The sequence below is a fragment of the Mustela lutreola genome, chromosome 14, assembly GCF_030435805.1.
Source record: "Mustela lutreola isolate mMusLut2 chromosome 14, mMusLut2.pri, whole genome shotgun sequence".
Classification (NCBI taxonomy): Eukaryota; Metazoa; Chordata; class Mammalia; order Carnivora; family Mustelidae; genus Mustela; species Mustela lutreola.
Window position 1 is genome coordinate 21,190,174 of NC_081303.1, and position 24,215 is coordinate 21,214,388.

The 24,215-nt window shown below is 39.0% G+C and overlaps 1 protein-coding gene across 1 annotated transcript in view; it reads left to right on the top strand.

The window, feature by feature from the left end:
* The window catches only part of LOC131814446 (uncharacterized), a 68,731-nt gene that overhangs the window by 1,755 nt on the left and 42,761 nt on the right, over window positions 1-24,215 (top strand). The window contains exons 3-4 of the mRNA XM_059145387.1: window positions 5,725-5,781; window positions 19,828-19,943. Of these exons, the coding sequence (XP_059001370.1) occupies window positions 5,725-5,732 (8 nt within the window). The 3' untranslated portion in view covers window positions 5,733-5,781; window positions 19,828-19,943. The remainder of the gene's footprint in view (window positions 1-5,724; window positions 5,782-19,827; window positions 19,944-24,215) is intronic.

Sequence of the window (24,215 nt, forward strand, 5' to 3'; positions counted from 1 at the left end):
AAATAAATGTTGGGGCCCTTCATCTGCAATAGAAGCTTTACAACTTTTCTTTCTAAAATCTTGAGGCACGGCGGCTTGTTTTCTCACCCCTGTTCAATTGCGGGAGGAAACAGGAACTGAGATATCTATTAGTATGACTCTTCTATCTTGAGGATAAAAAGACTGCCATTTGCCACTGGGCTCTTGTTTTTGCCTCCTGATAATTAATAACCCACAACAGTGTTCACTTTTACTGCAAATGAAACTATCAGAGTACATGCCTCTTCAGGTTTTTTAAAAATATCATGGGGTTCATTCTTTCAGTGAGAGAGTATGAATTGCCTGCTTTAGAGAAGCACATGACTGTGTGGCCTGCTGGACACATGGTCCCACTTGCTGTACTCTAAATAGTGCCTTTGTGACCTGAAACAGTCAACACTTTTCTTAAAGCTACAGTGTGATCAGTCAGTACATTTTTGCCCTGTATGGAACCTCATATTTACACGTTACCTTTTCTGTAGATAATGGCATAATTAATTAGTTCCATTAGTCCTACAGTCAACTCCAGACTCAAGCCTATCCAAGTACTGTGTAATCTAGAGGAAGACTTGAAAATGGAACACTGGCAATTTCAACCTTATAAAGTAACAAATTATAAGATGTTTTTCTTAATATTTAACTCGGGCAAGATATATGTGGAGAGTGCTTAATAAAAATAAAAACTATCAACTTCTGTTTTATGTCAGGCACTGAGAAAGATAAATTGGGAATTGGTGCCCATCTGTAATCTCTCCATTTTTCTCTCGGATCCTGCTTCAAATGTCGTCCCAGTGCTAAACTCTGACTTGTGTTTTATTCATTATATACGAGTTTGCTAGGGCTCCTCTAACCACAAACTGGATGGCTTAAACAACAGAAATTTATTGTCTCACAGTTCTGGAGGCCAGAAGTATGAGGTCAAGGTGTCTGCAGGTCCATGCTCTGCCTGTGGGAGCTAAGGAAGACTCTGTTCCAGCCTTTTCTCCTGGCTTCTGGTAGTTCTTTGGCTTGCATGTCATTTTCCCTGTGTGCTTATCTCTTGGGTCCAAATTTTCCCTTTTTTATAAGGATGCCAATTGTATTGGATTAGTGGCTCATTCTAACTGAGTATGATCTCAACTAAATCAGCAGTGACTCTTTCCAAATAGGATCCCATTTTGAGGTATTGAGGGTTAGGACTTTTAACATGAATTTTGGAGGGGACATAATTGAGCACATTGTATTTTTCAAGTTTGGTTCACTGACCAAAACCACTCGGATATTCTTATTAGAAATGCAGTCCATAGGCTTCACCCTAACAAGTGATTCCCAAAGGAGGAGAGTGATTTTTGCCCCCAGGGCACATTTAGCAACATCTGGAATAGGCCCAGGGAAGGATGTTGTGATATCTAGTGGATCTGGAATGCTGCTCAACTACCTACAAGGCACAGGGTAGTCCCCACAGCAAGAAAATAATCTCTTAATATATTAATAGGGCCAAGATTTGGAAACCCTACTCTAGAACTGCTAGATCAGAATCTGGGAAAGGGGCCTGGAAATCTACATTTTTTAAAAAGGATTTTATTTATTTGACAGACAGAGATCACAAGTAGGCAGAGAGGCAGGCAGAGAGAGAGGAGGAAGCAGGCTCCCTGCTGAGCAGAGAACCCGATGCAGGGCTCAATCCCAGGACCCTGAGATCATGACCTGAGCCAAAGGCAGAGGCTTTAACCCACTGAGCCACCCAGGCGCCCCTGGTCTACATTTTGATATGCATCCCAACAACCTGTATCCATACTAAAGTTTGGAAACCACCACAGATACAAAAGCCTTTTCTAGGCATGTGAACATGAACCATTTTGTTTCGGATATGAGTCACACCTCTTCTTGATTAGCCATGCGAACTATAAGTTAATCTAGGTAAATATTACTACTTAGCAATTCACACAGTTTACTCATCTCACCCTAACATCTTTTTTTTTTTTTTTAAAGATTTTATTTATTTATTTACTTGACGGAGAGAGAGATCACAAGTAGGCAGAGAGGCAGGCAGAGAGAGAGGAGGAAGCAGGCTCCCTGCTGAGCAGAGAGCCCGATGCAGGGCTCCATCCCAGGACCCCGAGATCATGACCTGAGCCGAAGGCAGAGGCTTAACCCACCAAGCCACCCAGGTGCTCCTTCAACTGGAAACATGTTTACATTTTAACACTTCTATACCACATTACCTTGTTTTAGTCAACTGTCTTCATATTCTGGATGTCCATTGCCAAATGAAAAAAGCGTTGCAAATTTATGGTTTGACAAGTCAGTGCTTTGCCTCCTCTTGTCCACTGGTTTCTGTTGTACTCTGAATGGCCCACTGACTTGTCTATTTCATATATTGCTCTCATCTCTTATAGTCTATGCTTGCTGTCCACCCCCATCTTTTTTTTTTTTTTTTTTTGTCTCTTTTGGCATTTGAAAATATTTTTGTGGTACGTTAGTGGTGGCTTAAGAGCACAAGCAAGAAAATGGTAGTGTCATAAAAGGCACAAGAAACACAGGGGAGAATCCTAAAACTCCATTAAAGTGGGTCTTTGGAAACTATTATGTATTACAGTATATAACAAATGGAGAACTTGCTACCATTCTAAAAATTGTTTTAAGTATTCCCTTTTAGACTCTTCCATTTTCCTGCTAAGACTTCCATAGAAAATTTGCATCAGAACAGATAATATAATCTGATATTTTGATCCTGCATTAGCCTCGCTCTTATATTATCTAAGCCAACTGTTTTACAAAGTCATCACTGGTAAAATTTTAAGAACTCTAGCCCCTTCTTCCAGTAACCAAAACCCCTAATAGTTTCTTTCTTAGGAAAGAACGATTCCTTAGGAATTAAAACGATTCCTTAGGAATTAAAACTTCTCATGTCATTCAGACGTTCTTCTAGTGACATTATATGACCTTCAAGCCTGCTACCTTTTTAGACTATGCAGCCAACAACTGTATATTCAGCTCTTGAATTCTAATGTGTAACCTAAGCTTTACTAAGTCTTCATCCAGAACACCTTTTGTTTAAAAAAATAAATTAATTGTTGAAAATAAGCAACGCATGGAATAAACAGCTGAGTTTTTTTTTAATGTTAGGTTAGTCACCATACTAAGCTAAGTTTTTAATGTCAACGTTACAATCAAATGTATAAACATAACTGTGGTAACATAAGTGCAAATCTATACAGTTCAATCCAGGAGCGATCTTTTATTGTGTTCACATCCAGAATTTGATCCCTAAATGGATGGAAGTTACACACTATAGTTCAGTTGGACTAGCCACGAACTGTTGCCTAGTGTAAACTGATCACCTGATAAATGAAGTCTTTAGAGAACGAAACAGAAAAGATAGAGCAGTGGGGTTGTAACATCGGTTCTCCTTTTTCTGTAATGTGTCCTGCTCTCTGGAGGAGACTGGAATGAAGGACAATGAGATAATACTGAAATTTTACAAGAGTCTAATAAATTAGGCTTTCTAAACTACTGAAGACAGAAAGTCATAAACTTGTTATCTAAGGGTTCCCCCACTCTGATAGTGATCCCTCAAGGCTATGGTCTTCCTAAATTGGTACCCTCAGGAACAGAATTGTGAAGTAAGAGGTTTTCTGTCCCAGTCGTCTCTTCTCTAATATCTTACTAGAGAGAAAAATGTGAAAGGAAATCTAGTGGCAGTGTGTTCTCCCAATACCCTTAAGGGTGACCAGGCCTGAGACACACTTCTCTTCCTTATGGACTTGTCTCTTCTCAATACCTTGCTCCAATCTATATCTTTCAAGACCCAGTTAGTACCTTGCTGCTTCCAAGAAGTGGACTAGTGTTACGGGAAGAGTGCTGGACTGGCAGGTCTAGGCCCATATCTTGTCTCTGGTCCTTAACTATTTAAGGAAAATCTCTTGTCTTAATGATTGTGTTTTCTAATCCTTAAAACGGGAACAATAATACCTCTTTCACAGAATTATATACTTGGCGCATGGTGGGTGATAAGTAAATATGTATATATAAATTTATTTAAATACCTCCCCCAGTTACTCCAGAATACATAATTTTTCTTCTGTCTTCCTGAGCCTGGGCACATCACTTGTTAACACTCACTTAATTCACCACAGGATACTTTTATCCTTGCAGATCTAAGAGATCAGTGAATTGAATATTTGAATTCGTAACAGCAACTCAGGCTCTTAAGTCAGTTGTTCCTCTGCCCTCAGGTATCTTTGAAGCCGTTGGAAGAATGAATGTCAGAATCACATTCTTTCATGGCTCTTTCTGTCAAATGGATGTTTCCAAATGATGAAGATAAGTAATGGAGGGCAAGGCTGTGATGGAGCAGAAAAATTAGAAAGGGAGTGGTAATTGGGGCATATCCCATAGCAGAGGGAATAAAGTTACTTCAATGACTTAGAACAAGGACATTGGATCTCCTTACCTAATATCCCTTCCCCTTCTCAAAGAGGTCTCAAATATGCTGAAGGGGCTGTAGGATTGTCAACTCTGCTTCATCTTGATTTCTCGTGGTCCAGATTCAAGGTATGTTCTATTCCATAAGTTGTAGGAACCTGAAAATCCATACTGTTGTGAGGAGAGGGTAATCTATTCCACTTTGTGCTCTGTGGGGATAAGGACCGTGGTTCATTTTTTTAAAAAATCTGATCATAGCACCTAACCTAGTATTTTTGTGAATGATTTTTGTCTTCTAAAGATATCTATTGAACTTCTGGAAATTGTTTTTTTTTGTGTCAGTTAAATAGGAAATTCTGCTTTTTCTTTTTCTCTGCAAAGTACTAACATTTTCTTTGCTATTAAGGGGATTCTGTCAATTTATAAGCCTCTTTCTTCAATAACTTATTATAGTGTTGTAAATGATTTAAAGCCTGCCAAATCATGAAAATTTTATTGCTTTTACTCTATCTAGAATGAATTTATGGATATTCAATTTGCATAGTAACCATAAATGAAAGAGAAAAATCCTTTAGTTATATGCATTTTTTAAAGGTAACAGATTGCCTACTGAGAAATTAGCTTCATTAATTGGCCACAGTGTCACTATGTGGAAATTTCTGGTTAATTTTTTAGTGTTGCATAAATTCTTATTCGTTCCATTAAGTTTATGAAATGTGATGGACTCTCTCACCCAAAGGGATAGTAATATAGACATACCTTATAATTAGCCTGAACTTCTATGAGGGTCTGCATCAAGGAAACAAGTTAAATATAGATTTAAAAAATTTTCAAAGACACTGCAGAATCATGATCATTTCTTTACTGTGTTATTTTTTTCTTAAGGATTTTATTTATTTATTAGAGATAGAGAGAGAGAGAGAGAGCGCGCATAAACAGAGGGCAGGGGCAGGGGAAGAGATAGAGAGAGAAGCAGACTCCCAACTGAGCAGGGAGCCCAGGACCCTGAGATCATGACCTGAGCCAAAGGTAGACGCTTAACTGAGACATCCTACCATGTTATTCTTGAAGTGGTATAAAGAATTAAGCCCAAGTTACTGAAAGCTTGAACACTTTAATGAATTGACAAGTTGTTTAGAATATATGTACAGTAACAGTATACTGCTTTTCCTGTGTTTCTTCTATGTGGAAAAGTGGTACTATGTACCTGTTTCTCTGATTTTGCATAAAATTATTTTCTGCCATAACAAAATGAATCCTCTTTTGTTTATTTGTTTGTTATTTCTCTGCATGTCCTAGAAAATTAAGAGAAGCCCGTGAACTGAGTCATCACGGCGGGGATCAAGATTCTTCATGGTATGTGTCTGTGCAGGGATACAATATCTGGACCTAGCAAATCTTATCTTTCACGTTCCTCTTCAGCCACACTGAATCCTTCCCATCTTTAATACACCATGCCCTTTGGACCTGCCCTTTGCACTGATTGAAGCACCCTTCGCTTGGTTAATTTCTGCTCATTTTCTAGGCCTCAGTGTAGAACTCACTTGCTTCAGGCAACATTCCCTCACTGGCCAAAGCTAGATGGGCTGTCCCCTCCTATGAACTTGCCTAGTGCTCCAGTATATCTGTTCTCTCCGTAGCGTTAATCACATGGTAATGAAAATCTCACTTGTCTGTGCCCCTTCTGTGTGCTCCGTTCTGGGAGGACAGATGCCATCTTTTTCATCTTCACAACCGCAGTGCCCACCCTGGGCCAGGCACGTAGAGATCTGTAACACATCTCTGCAAAGGCAGTGGGGACTAGAGAGTGCATCATTACTATTGCCATAAGGCTTGAAGACATATGGATGTAAAAAAGGGACTTTTGGCTGAATTTTTGTAGTGCGATGATCAGTTTGTTTTAGCTTTCACATTCTAACCTAAAGTAATACGCGATGTTCACGGAGTAGTCAAGAGAGTATCACGCAGGTACTTCTCTGTCACTTTTCAGAAAAATGTAGCAGGGGGGCCACTGCAAGCATTTCATGTGACCCTATTTGTGTACGTGGGGTGGCCCACGTGTCAGTGCTTGTTACCAAACAGCAAATCAAGCACACAGATCCTTAACAGATTGAATCATCCCATTTTCTGGAAGATAATGTATCTAGCATTTTGATATAAGTCAAGAGAGGTGTCATTCTAATGTTGCACGTGTGTAAAACCTTTCCTTCTCTGCAGAGCCTGTTTCTGTGTGTCTTAAGCTCCTGTATTACATCATGAGCTCTCTGCATTTCTTCTTTAGGCTTCAACAACCATAGCATCCAGCATGGTATCTAGCACATTGCCGGGGTCTGAGAACAATGAATGAATTACGGAAAAATGAGTTTGAGTGCTTAGGGGCATAGGGTCACTTCACATGTTATTTAATTCATTCCTCATAGCAGCTTCAAGAGGTATTACCCTTCTTGTCTTATGGAGAAGGAAATGGGAATTTTGAGATGCTGGAAACTTACCCAAAGTCATGTTACGTGAATGTTGGGGACAGGAGTTCAGTCCAGGGGAGCTGAAGCCCACCCCTGTTCCACCACCACACTCTGCCTTTCCTTCTATGTTTCCTGACTCAAATTATTAATAATTTCCATAGGAGGCAGATGAGTCATCAGGCACAGCCAATTCATTGGAGGAGGGTTGGACAGGGAGGACGTTGATAGGTTATATAACTGAACTGTTGTCTTTGGGACTAGTGGCATTAGCTATTAAAGATCAGAAGCACAATATAACCAGTAAATAGAGCTGTGAACACACTAACCTAACAGGCAGACATAAGGAAGGGAGTAACTGTTCTTGATAAAAAGCATCCAATCTAACTTCACCTACAGGTCTTTAAGAGAAACTAGAACTTCATGGGAGTATCCTTCAAAGGATGTCCCATGGGGACTTCATGGGAGTATCCTTCAAAGGAAAGAGGAGTCCTCTTCTTCTTTCTTTTTTCTACCTGGCTGGGAGGTAGATGTGATGGATTAAAATCAAGTAGCCATTGTGGATCAGGTGGTGATAGGCCCAGGACTGACCAAAGCAGTGCCATAGGAAGAATCTAACTTCTGTTGACCTTGGAGCTGCCATTTCTGCCCTGGACTGCCAAATTCTGGATTTCTTCTCTTTGAAAGGGTAACAAATTGTCATCTTGTTTAAGCCCAAAATGGAAGTGGAAATAGCCAATTTAGTGATTTCCATCATTTAAAAAAGTGTCACTTCTGTGTGTTATTCTGTTTCTGTTCAATTTATTTCATTTTAACAATCCTGCTGCTGTTTCTACTTCCTGGACCTTACACTGCACATTAAAACTAGCAGGCAGCAAATATCATTTCTGTGTTATAGTCTGTTTGGGTATTGATCCTTTCTAACAAGTTCACAGTGAGACCTTTGTTAGTGACTCTAATTAAAGGTCAGGAATCCACATGTAAACCCTACAAATAATCTCAAGTTTTGAATTATCCTACTTAGGAAGTTAAGCCCTCCTTCAGCTTTCCCTGATCTGACCATTATCTAGTGCCACATCATTTTCCCCCCAAATAGCATATTATAATACTCCATACTTAGCAAATGTGTACTGTTTGCACACATTAGTGCGTAAAACATTGTGTTGTGTATGGTGAATTCACAGATGGATTGTAAGGGTTTTGATTCTTTTAGAAACTAATCAGTTTATTGAATAAAGTAAACTCTGTGAGGTATACATAGGGAACGCTTTATTTTTCTCTAACCTTCAATCATGCACTTACTCATTCCTGCCCTGGAGATAACCCTTCATATAGATCTCATGGCTTTCCAGCCACTTTAATACCTGAAAAGTAAGGCTTACCTTCAGGTATTAAAAGACAAGTACAGTTCAGTCTAAATCCAAACCTAATGCCTAATTTTCTAATCTAATTACATCTAATCTCACATGTAGTTCAAAGTTTCCCTGACCACCTCCAGCCCCCAGTCCAGGCCTGAGTGAAAGCTCAGGCAGTACATTATGCAGGGTGTGGTGTGTGGTCTTGCACACACTTCCATTACTCTCCACCCATTGTAGTAAATGCAGCACCATTCTAATCTTCGCCCTTTATCCCTTCGACATTCCCTCTTGCTCCCTTTTCTCCAGTCCTGTTGGCTCCTTTCCTCTCCAGAAACTACTAACCATGTTCTTGCTAAGGACCTTTGGGTATTCTGTTCTCTCTGCATGGCTTTTCCCCTCACTTTTAGGCCTTGGCCCCAGTGTCCTTTTATCAGTGAGGTCTTCCCTGATCATTCCATCTCAAGCAACACAGCCACACCCACCACCTACTCTGCTTTATTTTTCTCATCTCATCATCCGATAAGTTGTCTGCTAAGAAGCAAGGCGCCTGTCTCCCCTTCTGCAGATTCCTTCCATCTTTTATGGGGGAAGTTGGGAGGTAACATACCTTTCTCTGTGAGGAGAAATGGGTGAGGAGAGAAGGAAAAAGAACTCAAACACTCTCCACTCCTTTGAATTCCTGCTTCCTTGACCTTCTTCCATGATCTTTCACAATTTGGCCATGTCCTATAAAAGCTGGAAGTGAGGGCTTCACAGAGACTGGACGGATTTGTCCTGTTTTGTTTTTTAAGATTTATTTATTTGAAAGAGAGAGAGCGAGAGAGAGAGAAAGAGAGTATTGGGGGAGAGGTCAAGGGAGAGGGAGAGAGAATCCCAAGCAGACTCCCCACTGAGCTCAGAGCCCATGCAAAACTCAGTCCTGCGACCCAAGCGAACATGACCGGAGCTGAAATCTAGTTGAATGCTCAACTGACTGAGCCACCCAGGTGCCCCTGATTTTTTTTTTTTTTTCATTAAGTCTGGCCTGTATGTTTCAGGCACTCTCTTTAGAATGGGGCTGGGGGGTGGTGGTGGAATTGTCTCTTACTATTCTCAGCTTTGGGACTTCAGCTACAATATAGAGGCAACACGCTGAGTAGATAAGAACCTTCTCACAAACTGGTGTGCTCTGTTCCAAAAAGAACATTTGAATTTGAGGTAATCATATGATATGAGCAGATGGCTCCATGAATTCAAGATGTCCAAATTTTAGGAAACAGGAACCTAGGCATTTATGTAGCTCAAAAGCAATATAAAATTGGTTATGTCTTATTAGGATAGAAAGCTACTGGTTCTTGCTGCGTAGCATTCACTCTCTTCTGCTTGGACCAGCATCCTTTGGCTGCAGTGAATGTTCAATGGGTGTGTGACCAAATTTGTGCAAATAGAACAAGTACTTGGGTATTGGCTGGATAGGAATGGAAGATATATGCCTAGTGCTGTTCCAGCTGTCACAGGGAGAGAACTTGCCTCAGAGGGAAGGCAATAAACAGGAAAGTGGATGTGAGAGATAGAAAGAGACCAAAGCGCAGTGATGTTGCACTGGATCCAGCCATGCCTGAAGTCAATGCCTACACTTTTTGTATGGGTCAGTTAATCCACACACCCACCTCCCCATAAGCCAAGTGATTTGGCTTTTCATCACTTACAGCCCATTAGGGCTGGTTGTTATGCCATTTATCGACTTAAATCTTTGCCTGTGCATTGTCATCAGAACTGGTATGGCCCTCGCATATTTTCTCAAGATGTACTTTTTTCCAGAGAATGATGATAATTAAAAGGACCTATTATTGTCCTGCTCTGGGATTCTTCTGGCCATGGGGCACATGAGAAGAACTACTATTAGTAATGATTTTGAGAAATACACTAATGTTTTATTTGAATGCATAGTTTGTGATTCAGAATTTTACTGTTTTATGTATGGCTGAAGAAATTTTCTTATTCATTTCCCATAATAATTCAACAAGGAAGGCTTATATTCATTTTTTTCATCATTTTTATTAATCTTTAGAGAAACTATCTAAATATCTTTAGGTTACTAATCTTTCATGTTCCAGTATAAAGTATATAATTAACCCTGAATTACCAAAACTTTTAAAGTAAACTAAAATTCTTTAACATGCAAAGAATTATATTCTTCCTAGTGCCTGAGACATTCTTCTAATAAAGAGATTTAAAAGGAAATATAATCCAGAGTGGTTTATATCTTTGAGAACTCTTTGCAGTGTAATTGGGAGAATTAATTTTTTGGACAAAATCAGAAATTATTCATATTACTGTGATTTTATACACAATAAAGTTCTTTTTTTTTTTTTTTTTTGGATTTTACTTATTTATTTGAGAGAGAGAGCATGAACAGGGGAAGGGGCAGAGGGAGAAGCAGGCTCCCCACTGAGCAGGAAGCCTGATGTGGGTGGGGCTCAATCCTAGAACCCTGGGATCATAACCTGAGTTGAAGACAGATGCTCAACCAATTGAGCCACCTGGGATCCCCAAGTGTGCCAATATTAAATAATAACCAAGCAATGATTAGTTTTCAGGGTCCTTATTTTAAGGATGAATAAGTCAGATAAAATATGAATATATATATTGGCCTTAAACACAAATCAAACTAGAATCCTGAGAGTCAACTTAGTAGACAATCTGGGAAACCATAGCTCTACTCATTTCAAAGAAATAAAATAGGGAATAGATAATATGTTCCTTATCTCCCCACCTGAAATTATTTCCTAATGCAACTCAAAACTCAGAATGCGAGTTATAATTCTAATGTGTAAAAGCAGAGATGGAACTTTTGACCCGTCTAAAGAACATTACCACTAGGAATGTGACATTAGGTAGCCAGAGATAAAATTTGGGTTGTTCAAAGAAACTTCTCGAGAATAGTTAGATTTTGTAGTGATTTCATTTAATCCTGGTATTGCAAATAGATTTCAATTTAGATGTCAAGACCAGTTAGTTGACAGTGTTGTTCGCAGTGTTGGGTTGTGAAGAATCAAGACCAAGTCTCAATGTAGTGGAAAAAGTGTAACAATTGATGAATGATATCTGCCTTGTACAGGGAGAGAGACAGTGAAGCTCCCCATCCTTGTGGCTACCGTCCCCCTTTTAAGTTATATTTGGAGGTATGTGAAGTCATATAGGGAGCTGGTGACCTGGATTGGGTCAGAAACAACTATTTGGGAAGTATAGTTTCTTGAAAAATGATTCATGGGGCACCTGGGTGGCTCAGTCAGTTAAGCGTCTACCTTCAGCTCAGGTCATGATCCTGGGGTCCTGGGATTGAGCCCCATGTCAGGCTCCCTGCTCAGGGAGCCTGCTTCTCTCCTTCTCGCACTCTCTCTCAATATCTCTGTCTCTCTCTCAAATAAGTAAATAAAATATTTTAAAAATGATCAGAAGACCTTGTCCAATCACCCAGTGTATATAACTATATCGGTCTAAAAGGGAGCCATGTTACACTGATTTGGGTTAGAAATGTGAGCTTTTCAGAAATATGGTACAACCCCCAACCCCATAGACAGAGGTCCTTGACAAAGAAATCTACAAATCTCTTTTAGCACACAAAATGTAAGTCTTCAAATTTAGTAAAGTATGATAATTTCTGTGGGGAGACTACATAGTTGATCTTTTCTGAGTACATCAAATTCATGTTCATTATCTATTTTGCCACTTGGCGCTGTAAATCTTTTTTTTTTTTTTTTTTTAAGATTTTATTTATTTATCTGCCAGAGAGAGAGGGAGAGCACAAACGGGGAGAACAGCAGGCAGAGGCAGAAGCAGGCTCCATGCTGAGCAAGGAGCCTGATGTGGGACTCGATCCCAGGACCCTGGGATCATGACCTGAGCCAAAGGCAGACGCTTAACCAACTGAGCCACCCACGTGTCCCTGGCACTGTAAATCTTTAGTGGAATTCTAAATATAAAGAGGAAGGTAGTTTCTTTCCTTTAGCAAATGGGGTGTCTGTTGTTTACAGGGATCCCAAAGTCCCTCCAATGGGTGACACTGTCAAACTGAAGGCTACTTCACGGAGAATGGAGAAGGAAAGTGCTGTGTCCTTGTTGGTCATGCTGTATCCAAACAAATCCCAGTGCACATCTCTCGGTGGGACTCATTCTGTTGGTTGGATATGTTGCCACCCAATCTGGGTGACGCACCTGGTGAGTCAGGACAGTGACAACTTCTTACCCAGCTTCCTGGCCAGACTCAAGCCAATTTTGTTTCTTAGCCAAATGACATAAAAAACAATTTGAGGAAAATACAAAGTTATGTCTTTCCAAGACAGTTGGTTTCCAGTAGTGTCTGGTTTGTGGCTAAAATTCTAGACTTGAAATTAGGAGAACTCAGAATCTTGGACAATTCAGCTTCCTTGAGCGCCTTAGTTTTGTCTTATTTTTAATTGGGAAGAGGGACTGGTTAGATAGAGACAGTAAAGGAAGGGATTTCATATTTAATGACTTCTAGACTTTGATTTAGAGTTCCCTGCTCTCCCCAGACCAAACCCATGGCTCCCAAGAAAGGCAACGAGATGCTGATCCTGCAGATTGGAGGAAATACAGGGTCTCCTGACCCCTCCCACCTGCTGCAGGATGTCTCCAAGGTCTGTCACACAAGCGATTTGACCTGTGGTCTCCCTTTTAACCATTCTGAGAGACCACAACAAAACAACAAAACAACAACATTATGTTGTTTTTTATGGCTACCTCACAGTTTCAGATATTTCTGTGGCCTTGTGGCTCTCGAGATGAGCGCAGTTGTGAAGATAGTACCTCACTCCTCACTTGCGTTGTAATCTGTCTTCCAACAGTGCCTCCTTGAGCAGTTTCCCACATGTGTCTGGGTAATGTGGCCTCACATTATTATTTACCAGCACTCTTGTAGATGTCTTTTCCCTGGGAATGGGCAGAAGTTCCTGAGGATTGGGCTGAGAATAATCCAACTCATTCAAAATCACCTTTTCCTCTAGAAGGCCTGCATAGAATCTCCCTCACTGGGTTAAGTTCTTTAAACCAGTGGTCTTCGAAATTCTGTATAACTCTGTGTCTTTGCGCATTTGCAAGTTGGCATCTGAACATGTACAAATAATACATTTTATATTATCATTATGCTTTAAAATCTTTTTCTCAAAATCTCAGACTTGTTGATTTCCCTTATTCAGATAAGACATTGTTCATAAAGTGAGAGAGCAAGTTATTTTTTTCTCCACATTCTCACCAACACTTGTTGTTTTTTGTATTTTTTATTTTAACCATTCTGACAGGTGTGAGGTGATATGTCATTGTGGTTTTGATTTACATTTCCCTGACAATGAGTGATGTTGAGCATCTTTTCATGCGTCGGCCATCTGTATGTTTTCTTCAGAGAAATGTCTGTTCACGTCTACTTCCCATTTTTTAATTGGATTATTGATTTTTTTGGTGTTGAGTTGCATAAGTTCTTTATGTATTTTGGATATTAACTCTTTACTGGATATGTCATATGCAAATATCCTCTCCCATTCAGTATGTTGTTTGTTTTGTTTTGTTTTGTTGATTACTTGTTTGTCTTCTGTGCAGAAGTTTTTTATTTTGATGTAGTCCCAATTGTTTATTTTTGCTTCTGTTTTCCTTGCCTCAGGAGATTTATCTAGAAAAATGTTGCTACAGTCAATGTCAGAGAAATTACTGCCTGTGTTCTTTTCTAGGGTTTTTATGGTTCCAGGTCTCATGTGTAGGTCCTTACTGCATTTGAGTTTATTTTTATGTATGGTGTAAGAAGGTGGTCCAGTTTCATTCTTTCGCAGGTAGCTGTTCAGTTTTCCCAACACCATTTGTTGAAAAGACTGTTTTTCCCATTGCATATTCTTGAGTGCCTGGCAACTTATTGTTCTCAGTAGACATTCATTGATTGAATGAAAGAAATAAAGTGTCTGCCTTTGGTTACAGTGTTGCTTTTGACAAGTTTAAAAATGCAAACTTTGAATAGGTTCAGCATCCCTCTGAACATAATGGTTGGCTTTGTGGACTCTTCATCTTTCTTGCTTTTTTTCTTTTTTAAGACTTTATTTATTTATTTGACAGACAGAGATCACAAGTAGGCAGAGAGGCAGGCAGAGAGAGAGAGGAGGAAGCAGGCTCCCTGCTGAGCAGAGAGCCCGATGTGGGGCTTGATCCCAGCACCCTGGGATCATGACCCGAGCCAAAGGCAGAGGCTGTAACCCACTTAGCCACCCTGGTGCCCCAATCTTGCCCGCTATTGGCAAACAATGCACAGACTAGGATTCCTGCCCTCACTGAAGTTAAATTAGAATCTGGGTGTTGAGGGGCACCTGGGTGGCTCAGTGCACTAAGCATCTGCCTCTTGATTTCAGTTCAGGTCATGATCTTAGGGTTGAGAGATTGAGCCCTGAGTCCGGCTCCACGCTTAGTGGAGTAGTCAGGTTGGGATTCCTTCTCTCCCTCTTTCTCTGCCCCTACTCCTGCTTGCTCTCACTCTCTCTGTCTCTCTTAAATAATCTTTTTTTTTTTTTTTTTTTTTTTTTTTTAAGAATCTCAGTGCTGAAATGTAATATGGTTAAGTGGCAGATGTCACTCATGTTTCTCTAGTTATACTTCTATTACACATCTCCTTACAGGTTTTTCAGAATGCCTCTGCAATTGTAGGTATATATGATTATGGAACCCGGGCCTGCAAAAAACCAAGCAGCTGTCGGTGTGGACTCTGCCAATGTACTTTGAGAACATGTATGTGTGTATATAATTGCTTGCTCCTTCCCTTCTGTGGAGCCCTTTGGGGTCAGAGCTCAGGGACAATGGGATCTTCAGTGTTTGCTGATAGATCAAGGCCAAGGAATTCAGTTTATAGTGTATAGTGTGTGAAACCTCAGGATGGTAGGAGCACAGCTGCCTGAGAGAAGAAAATATTATGTAATTTGAAATAGTTTTGACATGTTGGATTTATATTTATGTCATTTTTCATTGGCTTTTTAAAAAGCCAGATCACTCGAACCATTGCAATATATTGAAAATGTGTATAGTTAAAAAAAATAATTTCTTTCCTGAAGGAAAGCTATATCCACAATAGTAGTCTTTCAGTTTTTGGTTTTGTGTCAAGTTGGACACTATCAACAAGTTCTATGCAAGTGAAAATGCAGACAGAACTTTACTCCCAGCTGTTTACCCGTAAAGGTAAGTATCTTTAGGACAGTGCAACTAGGTGTTAGCTCTTAGCTTGCTCTTTAAAGCTTTGTGCTGCTCTGTGAGATCCTGGAGCACAGTGGGGAGCATCAGAAACCCAAACCAGGAGCCATGCAGGTACATATCCTGAGCCCAAGGGAGGAGGATCTCTGCAGGACATCACTGTGCTTATAATTAATTCAGTGGTTAATGATTCACTTTTACATTTCAAATTTGCATTTATGCTAGTCAAGCAAAGAATCCTCGTGAAACACTAACTTTAGGGCTCCTCACCTCTTTGCCTGGGTTGTTGTCATTGGGTCCTGACTGGTATGTCCACTTCTGTTTTCAGGGAACTTGAACAGTGATTAGAATCACGAGATAAAATACAGAAGATTCTGTTAAATGTGAATTCCAGAGAAGCAAAATGATTTTTTCTTTTTTTTTTTGGTAACCATTGTGTCCCAAAAGATGTAGTATATTTTGTCCCCAGATATTGTATGGGATCACTATAAGGTATGATGGCATTACTTTTAACAATTTTTTAAAAAGATTTTATTTATTTGACAGACAGAGAGCACAAGTAGGCAGAGAAATAGGCAGAGACAGAGGAGAAAGCAGGCTTCCCACTGAGCAGAGAGCCCGATGTGGGGCTTGATCCCAGAACCCTGGAATCATGACCTGAGCCGAAGGCAAAGGCTTTAACCCACTGAGCCACCCAGGTGCCCCTTAACAATTTTTTTTAATCTATCAGTGCTGACCAGTTCCAAATCTCAGTATCTAGTCTTATCATGTGCTCTTAACTAAGTATCTCCACTGTGATGGCTTGCAGGTAGTATGTTGAAATCTAAGCTCATTATCTTCCCTACCCATAATCTCAATTTCATCTGTCCATCCAGTTGCTGAATTGTCCTGGACCATTCATCTGCCCCTGGAACCCTTTAGGTAGATCTGCAAGAGCTTTCACAAGCCTCTTTGTTTCTCTCTCTCTAGGTGATCAGTGATACCTTTAAAAGATTCCAGCACATTCCCTCTATTGTTTTCCCTCTTTTTACATCTTTCCTGTTTAATGAAGTGACTTTCAAACTTTGGACAATGACAAACACACACACGTATATGCATGAATATATGTATACACAGAATCAAAAGTTTCCTGCCCCTATCCTTACCCTTAAAACCTGAGGGGCATTATGATGTTTTCTATTCTGTTTCATTTTTAAAAAGTTGCAATTTGATCATCTCCTGAATGGATGAGTCATGACCTGTGGTTTAAAAAACGACTACTGATTCCATTTTGCAAATAACAATCTGACAGTTGTTATAAAACATTGAACAGATTGTGTCACTCCCTTGCTTAAAATCTTTCAATAATTAGCCTTAAGAGAAAGTAGAAGATGCTCACTGTGGCATTAAAAGCCTCCAGCTTGCTCTTTTCTCTCATCAGCTGGTCCTCTTGTCAGAAGAGAGCGCCTCCCTTTTCCCTAGTGCTAACTCCCCACAGTAAACCAATTCTTCAGGCTCAAATGCCATTTGTTCAGGAGGTCTTCACTGACTTTTTACCTAGGTGCATCCCTTTACTAGATGGTCTTCCACACTTAACACTTTCATAGCAGAACCAACATTTAAAAATATTGGTTAGTCTCTCAGCTGTTCAAAATCCTTCAAAGACTCTTCATTTCATTCAGACTAATGTTCAAAGTCCTTGGGGTGGCTTATGCTATCCAATATGATCTCTCTTCCCACATCCCTGGACTTCTATGACCTTCTGCTACCCATTCTCCTTATTTATCCTGCTCTAGACGTACTGGCTTCATTATTATTCCTCCAGGTTGGCCAGGTACCCTCCTGCCCCAGCACCTTTGCATTTGCTGTTCCCTCTACTTGGAACACCTCCCATGCTGCAACATTTAGTTGACATGCTCTCATTTCTCAAATGAAACATTGCCAATGAGGCCTTCTGCGGTCCCCTAATCTGTCATTCTCTATTTTTTCTCTGTTTTATATTAATTTATTTTACTTATTTATGTTGCTTATTATATGTCTCTCTCCACTAGCATGTAAATTTTAAGATGATAGGGATTTTTGTTCAGTGCTAAAATCCCAGCCCTTAGTCTAGTGTTTAGTTTGTAGTAGGTGCTCAACAAATTTATTTGTGGAATAAATATCCACTCTTATATATCCACTTTCAAATTGTTTTTCTCTTTAAATCTCTTATTTAAAATCTTTTTTTTTGTTTTGTTTTGTTTTTAAGATTTTAATTATTTATATGACAGAGAGATAAAATGCGGGCAGGGGGAGCAGCAGAGGCAGAGGGAGAAGCAGGCTCCCAGCTGAGCAAGAAGCCACATGTGGGACTCGATCCCAGATCATGATCAGAGCCAACCGAAGACACGAGCCACCCAGGTGTCCTGTCAAATTGTTGTTTTCTTAGAGGAGAAGATACCAGTTCTATTTACCAGGGTACCCACCTTATTGGCTGGCACATGGTAGAGTCTCAAAAAATGGTTTCCTGAATTAAATCCATTATTTATTTATTTATTTAAATTAAGGATTTTTTTTTGGAAAAGATTTTATTTATTTATTTGACAGAGAGATCACAAGTAGGCAGAGAGGCAGGCAGAGAGAAAGAGATAGAGAGGGAAGCAAGCTCCCTGCTGAGCAGAGAGGCTAATTCAGGGCTTGATCCCAAGATCCTGGGATCATGACCTGAGCTGAAGGCAGAGACTTAACCCACTGAACCACCCAGGTGTCCCTAAATTCATTGTTTAAACTGGGTTTGATAACAGTGGAGAGAAAATAGGGTGTGCCACTTTAAGAATAGTTACATTTGTATTCATAATGTTCCTAACGGGGTCATTACTGCTTTGTACACAATCCTTAAAAGAGGAACTCTTAGTACAGTTTATTTTCTTCTTTGCTGTCTGCAAACACTAAAACTCCATACTGTCTGCAAACACTCAAATACTGGACGAGCATTTTATGTGGGAACATGGTGGTAAAAGAAGTTTACTGGCTTCAGAGTAGTGGCACCTGCTATCACAACCAAATGGAGTGTAGGTCCACAGTTCTTTGCTCAAAACCTTTCAGACAGGCTGGTTTCAGGATTCATGTCCCACCCTCAACCCCTCCCTCCTCACCCCCCACAGGTTTCAGAAGGTAGAATGTGCTCATTCATTACATACACAACAGGCTTTGGGGCAGGGCCCCACACTCCACCATGTCAGCACTTCTGCAGAAAAAAGTACAGTTGACTCTAAAACAACATGGGTTTGAACTACATGGGTCCATGTATATGTGGATTTTTTTTTTATAATTACAGTCCAGTACCATAAATGTATTTTCTCTACCTTATGATTTTCTTAATAACATTTTCTTTTCTTCAGTTTGATTAACTGTAAAAATACAGTATATAATGCATGTGACATACAAAATGTATTAATCGACTGTTTATGTTATTGGTAAGGCTAAATCAACAGTAGGCTATTAGTAGTTAAATTTGGGGGTGGGGGAGTCAAAAGTTTAATGGGGTTTTCACTGTGCAGGGATTGGCATTCCTAACCTTCATTGGTCAAGGGTCAGCTATAGGACTAGTCACACTTGGTAGGATAAAGACAACAAATAGTCTATATCCATTCCATTCGAGTTATTCCACAGCAGTGATCTTTGATGCCAAAAACATGGAAAAAACTTGGTTTTCAGAAATTTCAAGTTGTTCTTCTGGCTTAGGGGTATTATTTGTTGTTGCTGGTGGTAACACTGCACACTGCATGGCCAGAGGGCTGTTGGCCACAGGAAAGGTTCTGTTCCTTCTCAGTTGCAATGCCAGTGTTAGAACAAATGACACATGATTCTGATCAAATGACAATTCAGTTTCATCCAATAAACCAATTATCTAATAGTAAATGATTTCGTCTATAATAATTCAAGCAAAAATACAGAGGAGGGAAAATATCCGTTTCTATTCAATGTTCCAGAACCATGACTAGAAGAATGTGGTCACATCATTAGTTATGTAGAACCAAGATTTTGATCTGACTGCCTCTAGAGTTTGAAATCTTTAAGTTCTCAAAGGTCAGTGTTTAGGCTCTATAGCAGGGGTCAGCAAACTTTTTCCATATAGAGACAGTTAGTAATATTTTTGACTTTGCAGATTACTTTTCTTCTCTGTATGTGTGCATATTTTCAGTGCCTCCTCTCACCACCTCATTCTTTGCCCAGAGAAGAGTGCCCGACATTGAAACCATCAACATGTTTGGATAAAATGTCAGAAGAAAATATTTGGCATTTACCATTTGGATTTATTAAGTGTTTTGTAGGAGTTAGGCTTGATCACATAACCAGTCTTCTCACTCCAGTAGATAGACAATAACCAAATTTTTTCTGGCTCCTAGGAAAACAGCTTCTCAGTGAAAAGCCATTCCTTGGAAAAGAATCACCTCCAGCAGGAGATGGCCTGAATGAAGATTGTGCTGCCATGGAAGGGCTGGCTGATGTCAGAAGCTGCCTTGTAAGTTCTAGATTTTTTTTTCCTAGGATACTGTTTGGGTATACCTTATTGGATCTATATCATCTAACTAAACAAAATCCTGATTTTTTGTTTATTTTAAGTTACCTGACAGCCTGGTATTGTTTTATCATCATCATCATCATCATCATCATCATCATCATCAAAAGGTGATTTTTCTCTCCTAAGAACTTTATATCCATTCTTCTGGGTAGACTCTCATCACAATCTCTGGGGATAAGTACTGTTAGGAAACCAAGATTTAGATCAAATGATTTGTCTACAGTCACCCAGGTAGTGTCAGGATTGAGTTTCTAGTCTATGTCTTACAGAGTCAACCCCTGTATTTCTGAGTATTATGGAGTATAATCTCATAAATGTATATAATTTTTTGCCTGAGAAGAGGAAAGTCGTATTGGTTATGTCTTGATGTTTGTGTAGATGACCCCCCTACCATGAGAAATATTAAAAAAAATTGTTTTTCCATATAGTATACTGGGTGCCATTCTTTTTGTCAGAAGGTTGGTGACATGGACATTTTCTTTTTTAGGGATATGGGCTCTTTTTAGCATAATCTTCTGGTAGATGGTCGTTGCATTTTTCAAATGTGGTTTTTAAAAAATTAGCTTGAATTTTGTCACAAAGATGTTATTCCTAAGGGAGTGTTAAAACCCTTGTGACATTTTTCCATTTAAGTAATTAATACAGTTTTAGTAAGGTTTGAACATGCATGAGAAACAGTGAAGAAATAAAAAATTGCTAATTTAACACCTATGGTATGACTCACAGTCTTTTCTCAATTAACTTCTGATGAAAGTCTTCACATTTCTTGTTCCTTATGTTTTCTGTATCTAGAGAAGCAATATCAGTACTGATCATTTTAAGCACATTGAAGTCTTTGGAGTCAGTATTTTATCATTAGTGTATGGGCTAAAGACTACTTTCCTCATTATAAGAATGAAGCTTGACTATACCTAGAAAAGCAATAAACATCCCTTTGGAGACTTTCTCCTATGAGAGGAGGTAAGAGGCTGTATCATAAAGGTAATGCAGGAATAAATAGCCTGTTGGAGAAAGTGATGAAAGAGAAGGAAAGAGCATCTATGCTCCTTTTATATTTGACACAAAATACAGGGAATTCCAGGTATTAAAACCAACACAGTATTTTCCATCCGAGTCTCCTTTTGCAGAGGAGCAAGCTCTACTGCTAATTTCTATTCTTGATGTATCAGTTCTTGGCAATAGGTACTGACTATTTGCTCTAAAGAATGGAAAGAATTCTCATCGAAACTTCTATCTAAATTACCATCTTTTGCCTCCTGGTATTTTTTACCCCCATAATATGTTCAGTTCTACAGGTTGCCTTTAATGACTGGATAATATAGATGGTCTCTATTTTCTGACTGATGTTTAGATGTGTCTGTTGACTCAGAGCTATGAAAGTTGGGGAAATTAGCATACATATCCACTGTTCTACTCTTTTCCTCCCACTTTTCCTCAGTTATGTTTTTATTTTTATATTGCCATAGTTTATAGCATTCATATTTATCACATGCTTCCTTGTCTTCTAGCAGCTCTATCAGGTCTTTGTGCTCTCAGGATAAAGTTCTCAACCATATTCTTTATAAATTCTCTACCATAAATAAAATCCTTAACCACATGGCCCATCGTATCTCCCTAGCCTAATCTGCAGTTCAGGGTTCTCACTGTTTTTATTACACTATGACCTTTTATCTTGCCGGGACTTTGCATACTGATTAACTCTAACTCTGGAAATCCAACTGCTTTCCTTTCTGGCAAATTCCTGCTCCTACTTCAAGACCCAGATCCATGTACCCTTGGACAGAAGCCTTCTGGACTCCCAGTTTCTTAGGTGTTCAACTCCAGGGACTGCCGCCGTGCCCTTCCTACCTCCAGGATAGCATTTGCCTATTAAGCTATGATTTCAGGTTTATGTACCTGTGTCCTGTCCTTGCAGGTGAACATTAGATTGGGCATTTCATTTCTGCGTCCCTAGCTTTCAGTGTCATGTGTCCACACTGGACAAGTGAATGGATAAATGGATTAAGAAAAAGTCTTAACAAATATCAAACAACACACTTGGGGTTTTCTTTTTTCCCAAAATCAGTTTTAGTAAGCAAAATTTTCAGTGGCTCCTTCCTGGTCTTTTTTATATTTTTCTTTACTTTAAATTCCTTATTTACCTCCTCAAGGTGGGAGTAATGGAAGGAGAAAATAATTTCTGCTGATTGCTGGTAAATACTCACCTTTGCTGCATTGGGCTCAAAAGTGAGGAAGAAAAAGAGAAACTTATACACCAAAACATCGCTTTCTATCAGTATATACTATTTTAGAAATTCAAATGACAGAATAAAGAGAGGGTGAAATTATTCTGAAAGGATATTTATTTATTTTCCAAGCCACTAGTATTTTATTTACCTATTTATTTATTTGTATTTTTAAAAATTTTAATCCTAGTGTAGTTAATATACAGTTACATTAGTTTCAGGTGTAAAATGTGATTCAGTAATTCTATACATTACTCGGTGCCCATCTTGGTAAGTGTACTCTTTTTTTTTTTTTTTTAAAGATCTTATTTATTTATTTGAGAGAGTGAGAGAGAGAGGGAGCATGAGAAGGGGGAGGGTCAGAGGGAGAAGCAGACTCCCTGCCGAGCCGGGAGCCTGATGTGGGATTCTGGGACTCCAGGATCATGACCTGAGCTGAAGACAGTTGCTTAACCAACTGAGCCACCCAGGTGCCCCTGGTAACCATCTCTTTGTTCTCAATAACTAAGAGTCTGTATCGGGGTTTGTCTCTTTTTTAAAACTTGTTCATTTGCTTTATTTCTTAAATTCCACATATAAGTGAAATCATACAGTATTTGTCTTTCTTTGACTGGCTTATTTCACTTAGAATTATACCCTCTAGATCTGTCTGTGTTGGAAATGGCAAGATCTCATCCTTTTTTATGGCTGGGGAAAATATATCTATATCTGTATCTATATCTATATGTATGTATGTATGTATCTGTCTATTTCTCTATATCTTCTTTATCCATTCATCTATCTATGGACACTTGGGCTGCTTCCATAATTTGGCTATTGTAAATAATGCTGCAATTAACATACGGGTGCCTATATCCATTCAAATTAGTGTTTTTGCATTCTTTGGGTAAATACCCAGTAGTGGAATTACTGGAACATATGGTAATGCTATGTTTCACTTTTTGAGGAACCTCCATACTGTTTTTTTTTTGTTTTTTTACAATGGCTGCACCATTTTGCTTTCCCAAAAACAGTACAGGAGTGTTTCTTTTTCTCCACATCTTCACCAACACTTTTTGTTTCTTATATTTTTTATTTTAACAATTCTGACAGGTATGAGATGACATCTCAGCTTGATTTTGATTTGAATTTCCCTGATGATTAGTGATGTTGAACATCTTTTCATCTGTCTGTTGGCCATCTGTATGCCTTCTTTGAAGAAATGTTTGTTCATGTTTTCTGCCCATTTTTAAATTGGATTATTTATTTTTTGGTATAAGTCTTTATGTATTTTGGGTACTAACCCCTTAGTGGCACATGTTTGCAAATATCCTCTTCCATTTAGTAGATTATTTTGTTTTGTTTTGTTCGTGGTTTCCTTTGCTGTGCAGAAGCTTTTTATTTTGATGTAGTCCTAATAGTTTATTTTGTGTGTGCTTTTGTTTTCCTTGCCTCAGGAGACATATCTAGAAAAATTTTGCTATGGCTGATGTCAGAGAAATTACTGCCTGTGTTCTCCTCTAGGATTTTCATGTTTTCAGGCCTCATGTGAGGGTCCTTAATGCATTTTGAGTTTATTTTTATTTTTGAGTTTATAAGAAAGTGGTCCAGTTTCATTCTTTTGCATGTAGCTCTCCAGTGTTCCCAGCACCATTTGTTGAAGAGATTATCTTTTTCTATATTTTATCTATATTTATTCCTCCTTTGTTGAAGATTAATTGATCATTATAATCATGGTTTGTTTCTGTGCTCTGTTCTGTTCTGTTGATCTATGTGTCTATTACTGTGCTAGTACCTCACTGTTTTGATTACTACAGCTTTGTAGTAGATCTCAAAATCTGGGATGGTGATACCTCCAGTTATGTTCTTCTTTTTCAAGATTCCTCTGGGTATTTGGGGTCTTTTGTGGTTTCATACAAATTTTAGGATTATTTTTTCTAGTTCTTTGAGTAATGCTGTTCATGTTCTGTTAGGGATTGTATTAAATCTGTAGATTGCTCTAGTTAGT